Source organism: Mesoplodon densirostris, chromosome 16 (genome assembly GCF_025265405.1).
Source record: "Mesoplodon densirostris isolate mMesDen1 chromosome 16, mMesDen1 primary haplotype, whole genome shotgun sequence".
Lineage (NCBI taxonomy): Eukaryota > Metazoa > Chordata > Mammalia > Artiodactyla > Ziphiidae > Mesoplodon > Mesoplodon densirostris.
In genome coordinates this window covers 35,909,574-35,926,513 of record NC_082676.1, presented here as the reverse complement: position 1 = coordinate 35,926,513, position 16,940 = coordinate 35,909,574, and the positions used below count along the sequence as shown (strand labels likewise).

General features: G+C 54.5%; 2 protein-coding genes and 1 long non-coding RNA gene across 4 annotated transcripts; 2 read left to right on the top strand and 1 right to left on the bottom strand.

The window, feature by feature from the left end:
* The first annotated feature begins 509 nt into the window (after window positions 1-509).
* On the top strand, window positions 510-3,080 carry VGF (VGF nerve growth factor inducible). Of its 2 annotated transcripts, none has more exons than XM_060078236.1 (2): window positions 510-689; window positions 1,197-3,080. In XM_060078236.1, the coding sequence occupies exon 2, from the start codon at window positions 1,217-1,219 to the stop codon at window positions 3,065-3,067; it is 1,851 nt and encodes a 616-aa protein (XP_059934219.1). In that variant the 5' UTR covers window positions 510-689; window positions 1,197-1,216; the 3' UTR covers window positions 3,068-3,080. The 2 variants fall into 2 exon arrangements, with proteins under 2 accessions (XP_059934219.1, XP_059934220.1); XM_060078237.1 differs by lacking the exon at window positions 510-689 and adding an exon at window positions 1,021-1,067.
* Window positions 3,081-4,547: 1,467 nt separating this feature from the next.
* Window positions 4,548-10,546, bottom strand: AP1S1 (adaptor related protein complex 1 subunit sigma 1). The gene is made up of 5 exons (XM_060120593.1): window positions 10,449-10,546; window positions 8,435-8,613; window positions 7,683-7,791; window positions 6,568-6,705; window positions 4,548-5,323 (listed from the first exon to the last, which is right to left on the bottom strand). Exons 1-5 carry the CDS (start codon window positions 10,449-10,451, stop codon window positions 5,276-5,278), a joined length of 477 nt encoding a protein of 158 aa, XP_059976576.1. The 5' UTR covers window positions 10,452-10,546; the 3' UTR covers window positions 4,548-5,275.
* Window positions 10,547-10,632: 86 nt separating this feature from the next.
* Window positions 10,633-15,244, top strand: LOC132477047 (uncharacterized). The gene is made up of 4 exons (XR_009530176.1): window positions 10,633-10,705; window positions 14,686-14,822; window positions 14,914-15,005; window positions 15,101-15,244. It is a non-coding gene; the product is annotated as an uncharacterized LOC132477047 (long non-coding RNA).
* Window positions 15,245-16,940: the final 1,696 nt, after the last annotated feature.

Below are 16,940 nucleotides of genomic sequence, written 5' to 3'. Positions count from 1 at the left end.
GAATCCTTATCTTCCCCCTTCCCAGTGTGGACCTCCTATGGGGCCCAGTCAGACGCTGGGAGAGCCCCCACCCTATTCCGCTCGTCGGGCTCCCGCCGCTCCAAGTTGCTCTGTAACCCACCCTCCCGCCTTGCAGCGTCTCTGAATCCACCCTTCCATTCATTCTGCCATTCATTCATTCATCCTTTTCTCCTCGTCCCTCCTTCATTCATTCATAGCCCCCCTGCCCCGCCCGCCTCAGCATTTCATTCATTCATTCCTTCATTCATTCATTTCCCTGGTGCCAGGATAGCGCACACCCCTCCAACCGAGGCCTGCAGCGCGCAGGCGCGGGCCGGGAGAGGCACACATCCTCCAATCGCTGGGCGGCCTCCCGCCTCTAGGCGCCCGCCCGCTTCCCCATGAATGAACATTGACGTCAATGGGGCGGGGCGATTCCCACGTGACCCCGCGCGCTCCTCTTTATAAGGCGGTAGCGGCGCGGGCGCTGTCCAGCGTGCTGAAGCCTGAGCGAGCGAGTCTCCCGGAGCCGCGCGGACCCAGCTGAGCCCAGCCCACTGGACGCCAGACCTCGACCATCGCTCGTATCCTAGCCACCGCTCGGAGCCGAGGCGGACGAGTCCCGATCTTCCCCTGTCCCCACCCCGCCCCGACCCTCCTCTCCACCTCCCGCGTCGTGGCACCAGCTGGTAAATACTCTGCTGTCCGTCCCTCAAACCCTCAGCAGCCGTGGGCGTGAGGGAGGGTTCTCTCTCCCCTAGTTGGGAGTGTTGAAAACACAGCGGGGAGCCCCCGGGAAGGGTCCCTGGTAAATGGGGGAGTCGCCGCTCTTCTTTTGCTGCTGAAGTCGCCCACGCACCATCCGGGAAGTCCTGTGGGGAGGGAGCAGAGGTTTTTTTTCCCCCGTATCCTTGCTGCTTAGTACGTGGGCGCTGCCAGTGAGCTGGCTCAGGGAAGGGGGCGAGGAGGCACCGGGGGAGCAAGGGTTGCAGGCGTTTTCCCATTTACACGACTCCAGAGATCGGCACAACATCTTCCTCCTTTGCTCCTAAACGTCCCTTTTCAGGGTAAGGTTAGGGGGATAAGGGAAGCCCCGGCTTTCCTGATTAAAGGTGGGGGAAGGGAATATAAAATCAGAGAGCGGAAAATTCTTACAGAAACCCTCTCTTTCTTTGGTCACGTCTATTTTTTCACAGTCTCCGGCAGCCCTTCGGTCATGAAATCGCTCAGGTTGCTGGCTCCTGTCCTCCTCTGCTTCCTTCTACTGACCAAGGGGTTGGGAGCAGCGCCCCCGGGGCACCCTGAGGCTCAGCCACCTCCCCCCAGCTCTGAGCATAAAGAGCCTGTAGCTGGGGATGCAGTGCTCGGGCCGAAGGATGTTAGCGCCCCAGAGGTCCGAGCCGCTAGGAATTCAGAGCCGCAGGACGAGGGAGAGCTTTTCCAGGGCGTGGATCCCCGGGCGCTGGCCGCGGTGCTGCTGCAGGCACTCGACCGCCCGGCCTCGCCCCCAGCGCCTGGCGACTCCCAGCAGCGGCCAGAGGAAGAAGCAGCAGAAGCTCTGCTGACCGAGACCGTGCGCAGCCAGACCCACAGTCTCCCAGCGCCAGAGACCCAGGCGCCCGCGGCCCCGCCTCGCCCTCAGACTCAGGAGAATGGTCCCGAGGCGGCCGACCCCTCCGAGGAGCTCGAGGCGCTGGCTTCCCTGCTTCAGGAACTGCGAGATTTCAGTCCGAGCAGTGCCAAGCGCCAGCAAGAGACGGCGGCAGCAGAGACGGAAACCCGCACGCACACGCTGACCCGAGTCAACCTGGAGAGCCCCGGGCCGGAGCGCGTGTGGCGGGCTTCCTGGGGAGAGTTCCAGGCGCGCGTCCCGGAGCGCGCGGCCCTGCCGCCGCCTGCTCCTCCGCAATTCCAGGCGCGTACGCCCGAGAGCGGTCCCCTTCCCGAAGCCCACCAGTTCAGGGAAGGAGTGTCCTCCCCCAAAACACACCTAGGTGAGGCACTGGCACCCTTGTCCAAGGCGTACCAAGGCCTGGGCGCTCCCTTTACCAAGGCGCGCCGGCCGGAGACCTCACTCCTGGGCGGCTCTGAGGCGGGAGAGCGCCTTCTACAGCAAGGGCTGGCGCAGGTGGAAGCCGGGCGGCGGCAGGCGGAGGCCACACGGCAGGCCGCGGCCCAGGAAGAGCGGCTGGCCGACCTCGCCTCCGACCTGCTGCTCCAGTATTTGCTGCAGGGCGGGGCTCGGCAGCGCGGCCTTGGGGGTCGGGGGCTGCAGCAGGAGGAGGAGCGAGAGACCGAGAGGGGGCAGGAGGCGGCGGAGCAGGAGAGACGCGGCGGGGAGGAGAGGGCGGGGGAAGAGGATGAGGAGGCGGCGGAGGCGGAGGCGGAGGCGGAGGAGGCGGAGAGGGCGCGACAGAACGCGCTACTGTTCGCCGAGGAGGAGGACGGGGAAGCCGGAGCCGAAGACAAGCGCTCCCAGGAGGAGACGCCCGGCCACCGACGAAAGGAGGCCGAGGGGGCAGAGGAGGGCGGGGAGGAGGAGGACGACGACGAAGAGATGGACCCGCAGACAATCGATAGTCTCATTGAGCTGTCCACCAAACTCCACCTGCCAGCGGACGACGTGGTCAGCATCATCGAGGAGGTGGAAGAGAAGCGGAAGCGGAAGAAGAACGCCCCTCCCGAGCCTGTGCCGCCCCCCCGGGCCGCCCCCGTCCCCACTCACGCCCGCTCCCCGCAGCCCCAGCCCCTGTCCCCCGCCCCGGCTCGGGACGAGCTGCCCGACTGGAACGAGGTGCTCCCGCCCTGGGATCGGGAGGAGGACGAGGTGTTTCCGCCGGGGCCCTACCACCCTTTTCCCAACTACATCCGGCCGCGAACACTGCAGCCACCCGCTGCCTCGCGCCGCCGCCACTACCACCACGCCCTGGCGCCTTCGAGCCACTATCCCGACAGGGAGGCCCAGGCGCGGCGCGCTCAGGAGCAGGCGGAGGCAGAGGAGCGCCGGCTGCAGGAGCAGGAGGAGCTGGAGAATTACATCGAACACGTGCTGCTCAGGCGCCCGTGACCGGCCCCGGCCCCGGCCCCGCCCCCGCGCGCCGCCGCGCGCGCCGCCACCCCCCTCCGTGTCGCTCCTTTCCCCTCTCAGTGTTTGCATGCGCCCGGCCCCGCCCTCGGCCACCGCCCAGTCCCGCCCCGGCCCACCCCTCCGCCCGCGGGCCGCCCCGCCCCCGGGCTACGCCGGGACCTGTCAGACCTCTTCGTGCGCCGGAAGCCCGAAATCCCAAACTCACTCACGGATGTCTCGGGGCCAGCACAGGCGGGCGGGTAGTTTGTGCGAGTTCCCTGCCCCCGCGGGGCCCCGTCCCCACCTAGTCCCTCTCGGGATGTCCCGGTCTGAAACCGGAAAAAGGATTTCCAGTTAACTGTGTGAAGAAGTGTCTGTCTCCCGCCCTTTGGGCCTCCCAAGAGCCTCTCCACCCTCTCCGGATCGCTGTGAATTTATCCCTTCTTTCCCTACTCTGTTGTAAATACCCCTCACGGAGGAAATAGTTTTGCTAAGAAATAAAAGTGACTATTTTATTAGGACTTTGTTCTCGGTTATTCACCCGTCCCCTTGGGCCTGCGTGGTCCTACCCAAGGGGCGGTGAGGGAAGCGCCATCCACAACACCCATCTCCTCCTGCTCAAAAGCGAAGGTTGAGTGATAGAACCTCTCTCAACCGTATTCGGCGCGGGCGGGGGGGCGTAGAATAGGCTCACATCCTTTAGGAAACCCTGAATTCCACTTCCAGCTTGGGGGTTAAAGTCACAGGTCCCCAGGCCCTGGCAGAGAGATGCAGAGCGGATAAGGTGCTGCAGCTCTGCGCCACCTAGTAAATTCTTCTTTGCACGATCTCAGGGCCACCTAGGCAGTGCTGGTGGCTCCCACCACCCCTACTCTACCTTACCCACCCACCTCCCTTAACTGCTCTCTAAATTCCCTGGTCCTATGTACCTCACAAGATATATGGGGAGAAGGGGTTGGCGGCCACAGAAACATCCTGCTTTTAACTGCTTCTCAAGCCTTTTCTAAGCATAGAGGATGGGATATATCCTTGAACTCTTGAGTCTCCTCCCCAAATGAAACTAAACCAGGTGAATGACCACAAAGAAACCTCAAAGGAGTGAAACCACGTCCCCAGGAGTTGCTCCTCCCTGTCTGAAGGCAGCTCAGGGAGCTGGAGGCACCTTGGTCAGTGGTCACTGAGGTCGGAGAGACACTGAGCTCACAAGTCTGTTTGGGGGGAGGGCGGTGCCAGGTAAAATACAGGACACTCAGTCAAATTTGCATTTCAGATAAACAATGAATACATTTGCACAGGACACACTTATCCTAAAAACATTATTCATTATCATAACAAGTTGAACTGGGTATCTTCCTTTTTTTTTTTTTTTGGCCTTAAATCTGGCAGCCCTAGTTCCAAGGATGAGTGGAACAGGCAGTGTTGCTTTCCCATCCTGACTGATCGCAGCAGCCCTCCTTCACAGAGCCTAAGCCAGGCAAAGTCCAGAAATGCTTTTCCTTTTATTTTGGAGGAAAAGAAAAAAGAAATCGGACACTTTCCCCACCCCACCCACTTAGCTCCTGCCTCACCGGGAACTCGGGAGTGAAGGAGGGACAGGGCCCAGTCTTCTGTAAAGCCTACCCTTCCCCCAGCCCTCCCTTCCCTCAAAGTAGCAAGGTTAGAAAAAAATTAACTATGTTGCTCCTCCCCTGGAACTGAACGGAGGCCCCACTGCAGCCAAGAAGGAAGGGGAGGAGACAGATGAGGGAAAAGGACTTCCCTCTGGAGACACGGAGGTACCCCTCCCAGGCAGAGAAGCTGCCCTGGCTGGCTGCGGGGAGGGCTGGAGGTAGGTTATGGGGCAGGGAGAAGAGAAGAGCCCTGAAAACCTTTTCCCTTTAACCTGACATATTTATATATTTACAGTTATAAGGGTGGGGGGGAGTTTGGGGTGACATTAGTTCTTCAAAGGCAGGGGATGAAAGCCAAATAGCACCCCCGACTTGGTCACATTTTCCTGCCTCCTAGGTCCTAAAACCTTCAGTGGGAAAGGGGAAACAGGAGGTAGGGGGTGGAGGGAGGGAATGTTTGAGGGTCCTGAGCCCACAGCTCACTGCAAAAGAAGGTGAAGCAGCAGACGAGGGACAGCTGGGTCCCACCAAGAAAAGGGCCACCGATGCGCCGCCTCTCCGCCAGCTCCCCACATCTCCACGCGGCCCCAGGTGGAGGCTAGGCCAGACCCATCTCCTCCAGCACACTGCGCGGCGACTCATCCTCCTAAGGCAGAGACAGACAGAGGGTGATGTGGAGACACCAGGAGAGGCAGACGGGGTAAGGGAGTGGAGGGTGGGCAAGACAGCAATCGTAAGGACAGACAGAGGGGGGGAAGCACAGAGAGACACGGGGAGGGAAGAGAGAAGCCAACGTGAGCCCAAGGCTGGAACAGCTGGGGACCCTTCAGGGGAGCTCTCCAGTCTCCCAGGAGTGCCTCCCAGGTGCACCCCCCAGAGCCAACCATGGCAAGGAGTGGGGTCCAGGTTGAGTCCACCACCACCCAGAGAACCCAAAGCCAGGAGCTTGGCAAGCAGGGGGCTCGGCCTTAGTATCCGAAGGGGAGGGAGTAAAACTGGGACTGGGGGCTGGGCAACTGGCTTTCCCAGGGCTGGGGGTGGCAGATGGTTGGGTGCGGGGAGGGAGTAAGAAGTTGGCATCAGGTCCCCGAGGAAAGGTGGACCAGACTGCAGAGAGATGAGTCATTAGGGTCTGAGCAGAGCACTAGCAACAGGGTGGGTGTGTGAATGCCAGGGCACGTGTGTATGAGTGTGCATGTGTGTGTGTGCGTGTGTGTGTGTGATGGAGCTGGACCAGTGAGGTGGCAAGTTGGATTCTGCCCTTTCTCCTTCTGCAGGGATGAGCCCCCCCGCCCCCCATCTCTCCCCCTCCTCAGAGCCAGCTCAGGCCGGCTTGCTCATCATTGCAGGTTCCGGTGACTCATCTCCCTGCACCAAGGCTCAGCAGTGGCACAGCAGAGAGGGGGCAGGCAGTAATGGCGTGAGGGCGGGGGTGCCGGATAGAAGGGAGAATCAACAACCAGGCGCCCTCAACCCCAACCCCCAAATCCCCATAGCAAAATTTTGCTCCTGAGAAGCAGAGGCTTTGAATATGTGTGTGTTTAAAAAAAAGAAAGAATGACCTATCATGTGCCCCTTCTCCAATTCTCTGAGCAACCCTAAATGCCAAGAGAAGCGGGGGACAAAGGCGATTTGGCTGGGATGAGATACCCTGGGTCTTGGGAGAAGGAGGGGGAAACTGGCACAGGCGGCCGTCTGCCACCCCCACTACCTCCCACCCCGAGCAGTTAGGGCTTGAGGGCCAGCTGGCCAACCAGGCGCCTTGGGGGCCAGACGCCACAGGGAGGGTGGGAACGGGCAGCTGGGGCCCGCAGGCAAGGTGTCCAGGGCAGGGAGGGCACCCTTGGCCTTGGTCCTCTTCCTCCTCCCCCTCACTGTCCCGGCCCGAACCTCCTGCAGTAGGTCCGCCTGCTCGATAGCCTTCAGCACACTCTTCTTGGAGGTGTCCTGGACGTCGCCCCCCATCAAAAACTCATCCAAGATGAAGTAGGCCTTCTCAAAGTTGAAGATGATGTCCAGCTCACAAACCTGGGAGGAGGCGGGGAGGCAGAGCTGAGCGTCAAGGTGCATCTCGACCCCACTTTTTTCTCATCACGGTTCCATGGCCTTCGTGACCACTCCTCCCCGCCTTGGGTTCTTGCCCCAGGTCTATGTCCTCCCAACCCCTAGGCCTTAGTCCTTGGTTCGGCTTTTCCTTCTCCTTCTCTTGCCTCTTTCTCTGTGATCATGAAATATTAGTTGCTCTAGTCTACTCTTGACCTTCACTCCTGTTGCCTTCCCCCCACATCTGTGACACAGCTCCTACCAGAGGCTGGGCTAGCTTCCCTCCCTAGGCACTGTGTGACAGGGCAGGGAAGGAGATTCTGGATCATGAGGTAAATGACTTCAGTTCCAAGCAGCACTGTGAAACTAACCAGCTAACTCTACATGTCATTTAATTTCTCTGAGTCTCAGTTTTCTCATCTGAAAATGGAGACACCAACACCTACTCATAGGACGGAATGAGGAGCAAACAGGAGAACCTGAAAGCACTGTGTAAATTATTATGTGGAATACAAATTATGGAGTTATTACTATTCCCCACCTAATATCTGAGCTCACTGCCAGTGCCCAGACTATAGCCCAGATCAGTTAATTCAGAATCTCCGGGGGTGAGACATAGGCATCGCTATTTTTAAAAAACCCTCCAGAAGATTCCAAAGCAAAGTCAAGGTCAGGAACCACTGATAAAAATCTGAACATGGCCTCTGTCCTTGTGTGAGAAGTTTGAGCTGAGCTCTAGATGGATTGACTAAGTGGCAGATTCTGGTCCCCACCCTCCTCCCCCGAGCTGATTAAGGGGCATGGCTAATAGGCTTAAGGCTTAAAGAGGAAGATTAACTACTGTTCTCACTGTTCCAACTTCCCCTCTCCTGAGTCTTCCAGGGCAGAGATCAGAAGGATCCCAGAGTTTGGTAAAAAGAGGGGATTGCTGCGTATGGAAATGGGTGGATGGGGAGACTTACGCTGCCGAAGTATTTGTCCAGGAGCTCCACATACCGGTGGATCAGCTCCAGCGTGATCAGCTCATTATCTTGGCCCTCGATGGCACAGCAGAAGTAGAGGCTGGCATATCTGAGGACAGGGGCACAGGAGGGATGGCTGGGACGGCTGCTGGGGCTGCTTTGGGACCCAGGCATCTTGTGCCCAAACCTCTCATTTCCCCCCATTCCCAGTCTGTGCCCCTACTGGACACAGGCGGGGTGGCCCCAGGGTACGCAAACAGTAACTCACTCTGCCTCTAAGTGCCTCTCACAGACGCATGCTCTTTCCCTCTGGACCTCTGACCTGTTCAGTTTGACTCAGCAAACACCTGAGCCACGAATTCACCTGCTCAGAGGAGGAACTGGAAAGGGTTGGTGCACATATGTGTGTGTGTGTGTGTGTGTGTGTGTGTATGTGTTAGGAAAGTGGTGCAGGATCTATGACTGTTGAATGAGGCTGCCAGGGACGTGTGCAATAGACAAGATGGGGCCTTCGGGGCAGAGGTAGGTGCATGAAGTAGGTGTCAGGCTTGAGCAAAGCCAAAAGGGAACAAGAATTTCTTCAAGGTGAATTTGGAAAGTAAAGGCAGCTGGAGTTCATCGCTGCCCTCCAGACGTCCTTAGCTCTAAGCTCTTCCTGACCTAAGGGACTGCCTATTTCTTGGCCAGGTGAACCCATCCCAGACCCCAATCAAGCAGGATCCAGGCAGGTCTGAAAGGAGGTGGGGAGTCACCTCTTATAGACAACTTTGAGGTCCCTCCACTCCAGGAAGCTGCACATCTTGGGCTTGCGAGCCAGAACGACCTGCATGAGCTCACGAACCATCTTCTTTCGCTCCTTGTCTGAGGTGGCCAGGTACCATTTTTGTAGCCGCAGCTTCCCCTGCCGGCTGAACAGCAGCATAAATCGCATCTGGGGGTGGGGGGGAGTCAGAGCCAAGGGTCAGAGATTTGCCTCTCTGAGCTGGTTTCCTCCAGAAATACACAGCCCCAAACTCATCCCATCTAACTCTTCTCTACTCACGGCTCCTACTTTCTTCAAAACATCAGCCCTTGCTGTAACTCTGGCTATTCCCACCAGCAGGTGCCTTTCCTTGTAGGGGGTGTCAGAGCTTCTGAGTCTGTCATTTGGGTTCAAATCCTGGCTCTAGTAGTTGAGTAATTTGCCTTGGGCAATTACTTTATGTCTCTGGGCTTCAGTTTCTTGGTGTGCAAGATGGAAATAATGAAAGTACCTACTTTCCCGAGTTGTTAAGTGGGATTGAAGGAGTTGATACGTGAAACAGTGCCTGGCACGTACGAGGCACTATAACACATTAGGTATCATTATTATTATTTCCTGACCTGTTTCCTAATCCTGTTTTCCAAAGGTGGGTGAAATGCTATCACGGTGACAAACAGCCCACAGCTGATGTCAGAGACGTCTGCTTTCTTTCCTGCTCTTTCTATCCACCACCGCGCTGAAATCAGGTATTTTGTTCTCAAGAAGCTACCTCAATCCTCCACCCCATCCTAGCCATACACCCTTACTGATGTCCCCAACACACTGCCCTCCAGTGCCAGTCCTGTGCCCAGGGGTATCCTTCACGTTAGCACATGGTATTGGGAGCCCCGGATTCCACCCTCTGCTCTCCTCGGCCCTCCAGGCATTTGGCCAGCCATATTCCTCTTTTCCTCCTTTTAGGGTGCCTCCTGCTGAATGCCCACACCTCCCCAGATACCAGGTGACCAATTTCCCTTTCAGTCCCTCAGTTTGGACACAGCCATTCAGGGTGGCTCGCCTAGGGAATGTTTGTGGAACAAGCGCAGGGGGGTGGACTGGGGCGTGCAGAGCCCTCACTACCCCGTGCAACCACAGCTTCCCAGTTCGGGGGGGTGGGCGGGTCCGGGCCACATCCTGGAGTCATCTCCCTCTCCCTGGAGCTCTTCTCTCCGTGTACATTACCAGGGCCGGAGTCCTGGGTGTGCGGAACAGCACTAGTTTAGACGGCTAAGGATCAGAATTCGAGAGAACTGGGTTTTTTTGGTGGCGGGGAAGGGGAAGCGCTGCTAGCGCGGCGGGTGGTCAACAGAGGGGCGCAAGGGAGCCGTGTGCGGCTACGATGCGGGGTGGGCCAGGAGCAGGAAGACGGAAGGCCCGAGTTCCGGAAAGAGGATGGGGTGGGGGCCGGAGAGCCAAGAGCACCGGAACCGGGAAGCCAAAGCCTGGGTCCCCGAGAGCAAAACCTCGAGCCCACATGGCTTCCCCACCTCACCCCCGCCTCTAGGTGAGGCAGGACGTCCACTCCTCGGACCCGGAAACTATCCCCTCGCACACACCGCCCCTCCCGCCGGCCGCCGCTGCTCTGGGCTGCACGTGGACAGAGGGTCTCGGTGACTTGCGACCCCCGCTGTCTCCCTCCGCCAACAGGCCCCGGAGCCCCCATTCCTCGGGCGACTTCCCTGCGGCAGTGGTTGGGACCCCTTGGATCGCGACCCGCGCGCTCCCCCTGGCCCCGGACGGTCCCACCGCCCCCTAGTCACCTCCCTCTCTCCCCACAAATGCGCCCCCTCTCCGCGCCTTCTCCCTAAAGCCATTTCCAGCTGGTTTTCCTTCCGAGGCCGGCTAGCCCACCCGCCCAGGTAAGTGAGGGCCTCTGAGGACCGGAGGGAGAAAGAGCGGCTCACACCGAGGGCGGCCCCAAGGACCCCTGCAGGTGCAGCCCACGCCCCTCGGTTCCCCCTCCCCTCCCTCTTTGCACAGCCTACCATCCTGCAGCCTCCGGCTTTGCGCGTCCCTCTTCGGCCACCGTAGGCGCCAGCTCCACTCCCTTTCTTATCCTTTCGCCTCCTTCCCTCCCTCTCGCTTGAAGCCCCGCCCTGTCCGCCGCGGTTCAGAGAGCCAAGGCTTTGAGTACTGCGCAGGCGCCAACGCTGCGGAGCGCGCGGGCGGGGCTGGAGGTGGAGAAGCGGAAGCCATGGCAACCAGGTCCTTGACTTCAGCTTTGAGTAGCCCTGTCGTCATGGTAACAAGGCTGTCTTGTGGGCTGGTTGGAGGATGGGGGAGGAGGACAATGAGGTCCTCGCGCTTTGGAACCTTGGGGGAGAAAGGCGGGTAAAGGGGTGAGAGGTGGATGAGATGACCGCTGGAGTTTGTGAGGAAGTAGGGTGGTTTAATGGAAGGGGCGTGGGCGATTGAGAGGGAGCAAGGTGGGAATTGTCTGTAGGGAAGGAGGAATGACGAGGAAGGCAAAGACAAAGGGTGGTGGGGGGGCAGGCATGAGAGAAGTATGGAGCTCAGAATAGATATCTACTGGGAACCTGCTAAATGCAACAACACTCAAAGTAAGAGAAAGGTGTAGGTAATGAGGCAGACAAGAAATAAAAAGAGAAAAGGAGGGGCTGATAGAAAAGTGATGTAAGGAAGAGGAGGAGAAGCATGATTAAGGCAAAAGAGGAAGAAATAAAGAGAATCTTAAAAAGTTGGCATGGGTCAAAGCTAAAAAGGGACAGTCGTAACCCAGACACAAGTGTAAAGATGAGAAGGATGTAAATTGTAATACAAGCTTTTTGACTGAGGATGTGCATGTGTGAGTGTGTATATTTGTGTGTGTGTGTCCACGTAGTAAAGGAGTTTGCATATAAATGGATAAGAGAAAAATCTTAAATTTTGTCATGCTGAAAACTTAATGGCATATTTCTAGGTAATTGTTGGTAACTAATGATGCTATTGTTTTTGAGTAGCACTTGAAGCAAATGTTGGTAAGGCTCTCCCTGCCTCCGCTTTGCATTCTTTTCTTCTTACTCTTTGTTATGGAGGTCATATGCTTTAGTTGCAAGGGGGTGGGCCTAATCACCTGGGATGCAATCTAGTCTCTGATCTCTACTTGATGTATAGTCTCAGATGGGTCCTTTAACCCTCCGTTTACTCATTTAAAAAATGAAGATAGCAGGGCTTCTCTGGTGGCGCAGTGGTTGACAGTCCGCCTGCCGATGCAGGGGACACGGGTTCGTGCCCCGGTCCGGGAGGATCCCACATGCCGCGGAGAGGCTGGACCCGTGAGCCATGGCCGCTGAGCCTGCACGTCCGGAGCCTGTGCTCCGCAACGGGAGAGGCCACAACAGTGAGAGGCCCGTGTACCGCAAAAAAAAAAAAAAAAAAAAAAAAAAAAGAAGTAACGAGCAGTGAGGTAAAGATGTAAAGCAGAGATCTAGGCAACAGCCCGAGGAAGTGTGGAAGATCTAGAGATGTAACCTCCTACACGCCTTGGAAAGATGACACTTTCTAGAATTCCTTGTCTCAACATGCCATGCCTAGCTGCAGAGAAGATAAGATCCATGAGAGAATTGTGAGAAATAGGGGTTTTGCTCACATAGAATCATAGACTCAAGTGGTTTAAACTAACTAGAAGATGACAGACCGCATTTATCTCTTCATGGTTAGTGAATGATACACGTAGAGAATCTATGAGTTAGTGGGTCCAATAAGCTTTTGTCTGCAGATGAATTCGGATTTGATGCAGTGGGCAGTTAGGAGTCATTATAGTTGTCTGAGCTGCTGAATAACTTGGTGAAAACAGCTTTGAAAAAGTTAATCTTATAGTAATATGGGGGATGATTTGAAGGGACAAATGGAAGGCTGGAAGATCACCTAGGAGGCAGTTTTGGGAATCTAGGCACAAAAATGAAATGGAGAGGGACAAATTGGAGAGATACCTGTAATGGGCCAATCACCTGAATTTAGAACTCATCTAAGTAGAGAAGGAAGAAGAATCAAAGATGAGTCTGGAGAATTAGTGGTGCCATTTGTATAAATGGAAAAATAGAAGAGGTGAGATTCTCCTTCATTAGTGTGGATGGTGTCTTTATTGTTATCCTGCGAACCCCATGCTGACACCTCCCCAAGCCTTCCCTCTTCCCTCATCTGCATGGAGCGGTGGTTCCTGCGGTGGGTGGAAGGGTGAGCCACATGGCCTCCAAAGCCTTTCATTTCTGAGTCTATGATCTGTGTTTCTCTCTCTTGTGATGATGCTCCCTGCCACCTTTCTTAAAAATTTATTATTTATTTATTTATTTTTGACTGCATTGGGTCTTCGTTGCTGCGCGCGGGCCCTCTCTAGCGCAGCGAGCCGGCGCTACCCCTCGCGGCGGTGGGAGGGCTTCTCATTTGGTGGCCTCTCCTGTTGTCAAGCACGGGCTCCAGCAGCCGCAGCACGCAGGCTCAGTAGTTGTGGCTCGCGGGTTCCAGAATGCAGGCTCAGCAGCTGTGGCGCACAGGCCCAGCTGCTCCGTGGCATGTGGGATCCGCCCGGACCAGAGCTTGAACCTGTGTCCCCTGCATCGGCGGGCGGATTCCCAACCACTGCGCCACCCGCCACCCGGGAAGCCCCCCGCCACCATTTTTGGTGTATTCTTTTAAGTACTCATTGTTCCCTGATGATGTCATTTGCACTCATCGATGGGTTTTGTTTTTGTTTTTGTTTTTTGCGGTACGCGGGCCTCTCACTGTTGTGACCTCTCCCGTTGAGGAGCACAGGCTCCGGACGCGCAGGCTCAGCGGCCATGGCTCACGGGCCCAGCCTCTCCGCGGCATGTGGGATCCTCCCGGACCGGGGCACGAACCCGTGTCCCCTGCATCGGCAGGTGGACTCTCAACCACTGCGCCACCAGGGAAGCCCTGGGGTTTTTTTTTTTAACTAAGCAGTTGGGACCTTATCGTATGCTATTCCTAAGGGTCCTGAATACTTTCTGTGGTAGATGTTTGCCATTCTTTTTCACTTCCCTGGCTCTAAACCCCCTTCCTAGGGTTTCAGAATCCCCACCTTACAAGTCTAGGGGGAGATAGAGCAACCTCCCAGTGTAGCATTCGAATTTCCCAGATATTCCCTTTGGCAGCCCTCTTTGTGCCCACAGCATGGGCATGTCCGCTGGACTCGGCCAATCTTTACTCTCACCTGGACTTTGGTCCAGGAGGGAATGAGGGGGGATGGGGTGATGAGGATAGGTAAGACTCTGGCAGAGGGTCAGAGGACAAAACCTAGGGCGCAGGTGGAGTGGCGCCAATGGCAGTGTCCCATACCAGTAAGAGGTAGGGTGGGGGTACCTGGTGATTTGTGATTTGGGGCTCTGTCTCTCGTGTGAGACCTCCTGCTAGTTCTCTGGCCCTCCTGGCAATTCCCTGAGCTCCCCAGTTTCCTTTTCTGCTTCATTTAGCCAGAGTTGGTTTCAGTTCCTGGTAACAAAGGACTCTGACTGGTAAACTAGGTAATCATGCCACACTGTCTGTTGATGGCACATGTGAGTTGTAAGCTCTTCTTGGGAAAGTGTCTTACTCATGTTTTATTTCTTTACAGCACCTAGCACAGTGCTTGTTGATTGGCTTCAATTATGATTGGTATACATGGTTACCTAATCGAGATATTTAAATCTTACATCTCACCCCAAATATGCTAAATTCTAATTTTCTATATAATAGTACATATTTAATATCTATTATTCCTGCTAGAGGATAAACTGCCTTCTTTTGCTGTTTCTCCTGTGCCTAGCACAGTGCCCGGCACACAGCAGGTACACAAGAGTTGTTGAAGAAAGGTACACTGGATCCTCCACTTGAAAATTTCATTGTCATCTCAAACTTCACTCGCCCAAAATGAGTAACTTCCTTCCACCTTCCCCTGAAACCATCCCATTTCTTGGTTTCCCACTGTGGTCAGCTTCGCCACCTTTTCCTAAGTTTGCAGAGTATCAGCCTGGGACATGAAGGATCACAAAAAGCATGGCTTATTCAAGGGACATAGATCAGACCTGCCTGATAGACTAGGAGAGAGTATGGAAAAAGGGGAGACTGTCTGGGTTATCAGGGGAGGGAGGCAGCAATCTGAAAACCAACTTGATGACTTGGGACTTCATTCTCAGGCATGTCCCTGGAACCTGCCTTGCTATTATTTTTCCTTTGTGATTTTGTTCATATTGTTTTCTGGAATGCCCTGCCATTCCCTCCCCACAGACCCAAATCCATCTTATTCATCCTTTAAGTTTGAACAAAGCAGCCGTTCCTGATGACCCCTTACACTCCAGTGATAATTTCTAGAATGTTTCTTTCAACCATTTTTGCAGTGATTCCCCTAACATTTCAGCTTTTTGGTGAGTATTCTCCGTAGATGCTGGCAGACCTCATTTAACTGCGCTTTGCTTTATGGTGCTTCACAGATACTGAGTATTTTACAAATTGCAGGTTTGTACTGCAGCAGCCCTGCACTGAGCAAGTCTACTGGCGCCATTTTTCCAACAGCATTTGTTCACTTCATGCCTCTGTGTCACATTTTGGTAATTCTTGCAATATTTCAAACTTTTTCGTTATTATTATCTTTGTTATGGTGACCTGTGATCGGTGATCTTTGTGACTACTGTGGTAACTGCAGATGCGGTAGAAATGGCAAGAGAACTAGAATTGGAAGTGGAGCCTGAAGATGTGACTGAACTGCTGCCATCTCGCAATAAAACTTTCACGGTGAGGAGTTGTTTCTTCTGGATGAGCAAAGAAAGTGGTTTCTTGAGATGGGATCTACTCCTGGTGAAGATGCTATGAAGACTGTTGAAATGACAAGAAAGGAATGAGAGTATTACATAAACTTAGTTGATAAAGCAGCAGCAGGATTTGAGGGAATTGACTCCGATTTTGAAAGAAGTTCTACTCTGGGTAAAATGCTATCAAACAGCATTGCAGGCTACAGAGAAATTGCTTGTGAAAGGAAGAGTCAATCAATGCAGTCAGTCACTGTTGCCTTATGTTAAGAAATTGACACAGCCATCCCAGCCTTCAGCAACCATGACCCTGATCAGTCAGAAGCCATCCACATCAAGACAGGACCCTCCACCAGCAAAAAATTACAATTACGGGCTCAGATGATGGTTAACATTTTTTAGCAGTAAATTATTTATAAATTAAGTGTATCTCCGAGGTATGCCTGTACTTGAGAGTAAGAAACATCAATCACTTACATTATTGTTGTTTTTTTGGCCTGCGCTGAGCACCATGAGGGATCTTAGTTCCCTGGCCAGAGATGGAACCCACACCCTCTGCAGAGTCTTAATAACCACTGGACCGCCAGGGAAGTCCCTCACTTACTCTGTTTTAAAAGTGCTTCACCTCCCCCAGTATACAGTTACACGTTTAAAGAAAAACTTGTTAAATTGGAGTTCAGACTTGGCAAGATTTTGGTTGAAGCCATAGCTGCTCTGCTTCAGAAGCTTTCCACTGGCGCCAAAGCGACCTCTGGTGGTCAGGGGAGAAAAGGCTACATTCAGTATGCTGGTGTTCAAGCTGGTAAGGCACAGGTGTGCACACAGGATGCCAGGGTGACGGGCACGTGAGGGCAGCACCTTTGCTCCTGACTGCGTCTGAGCCCTCCTCTGTGTTCAGGGAGACCTGTGTTCACAAATGCCACAGAGAGGGTGGTACAGTGTAGAGGCCAGGAGCACAGGCATGGCTGGGGCAAGTGATTCAACCTTCCTGTGTCTTACCTTCCTCATCTCTACAGAAGTGCATGCCATGATTAGTACAATGAAACTTACTTGAGGAACCGCCTGGGGAAAAAAATGATTTGAAAAACAAATGGTGTCTCCTTGACAAGTTTCATTCTGATAGAATCTTTTTACCCTTGAGGGATTTACAAAATCCATACTCATTGCCCACACCTGGGCAGATAAATAATTCCAATGGGTGAGGTGAACAAGAAATCTGCAGTTATGATAGATGCAGGCAGATCTTGTGGAATTTTCATCCCTAGAAATAGAGAGAGGAAGAGTGGCCAAGGAGGGCTGGGTGGGCTTCACACTGTGAGGCTGCATCGCCGTCTTTGTCCTCAAAATATCTGAGAAGAACAGAAGGTACTGTTAAATGGGGCACTTCCTGGGGCAAACTCCCTTGGTGGTGAAGAGACCTTCTGAAGAACTCTTTTCTTCTGAGCCTTCTCAGCATGTATGGACAGTGTTTGAATTACATCCTGCAGAATTAAGGCTATAATGTGTTCTGCTTTTGGAAGCATCTTGTGCAAAAAGGAGGCTCTTTTGGTCTCTAAGCAAAATTGTCACAGATGGGTAGCTCCTCAACAACTAGCCCAGTGCCTGACATTGGTCATATTTTCAGGGTATAAGGAGGACAAAAGATAAATCTGGATCCTGGTGTCCTAAATTCTTGGACTTTCGCCTTCATGAGCCAGCTACCCTTTATGAGCCCGAAGTGGGATCTGTATGAGAGGA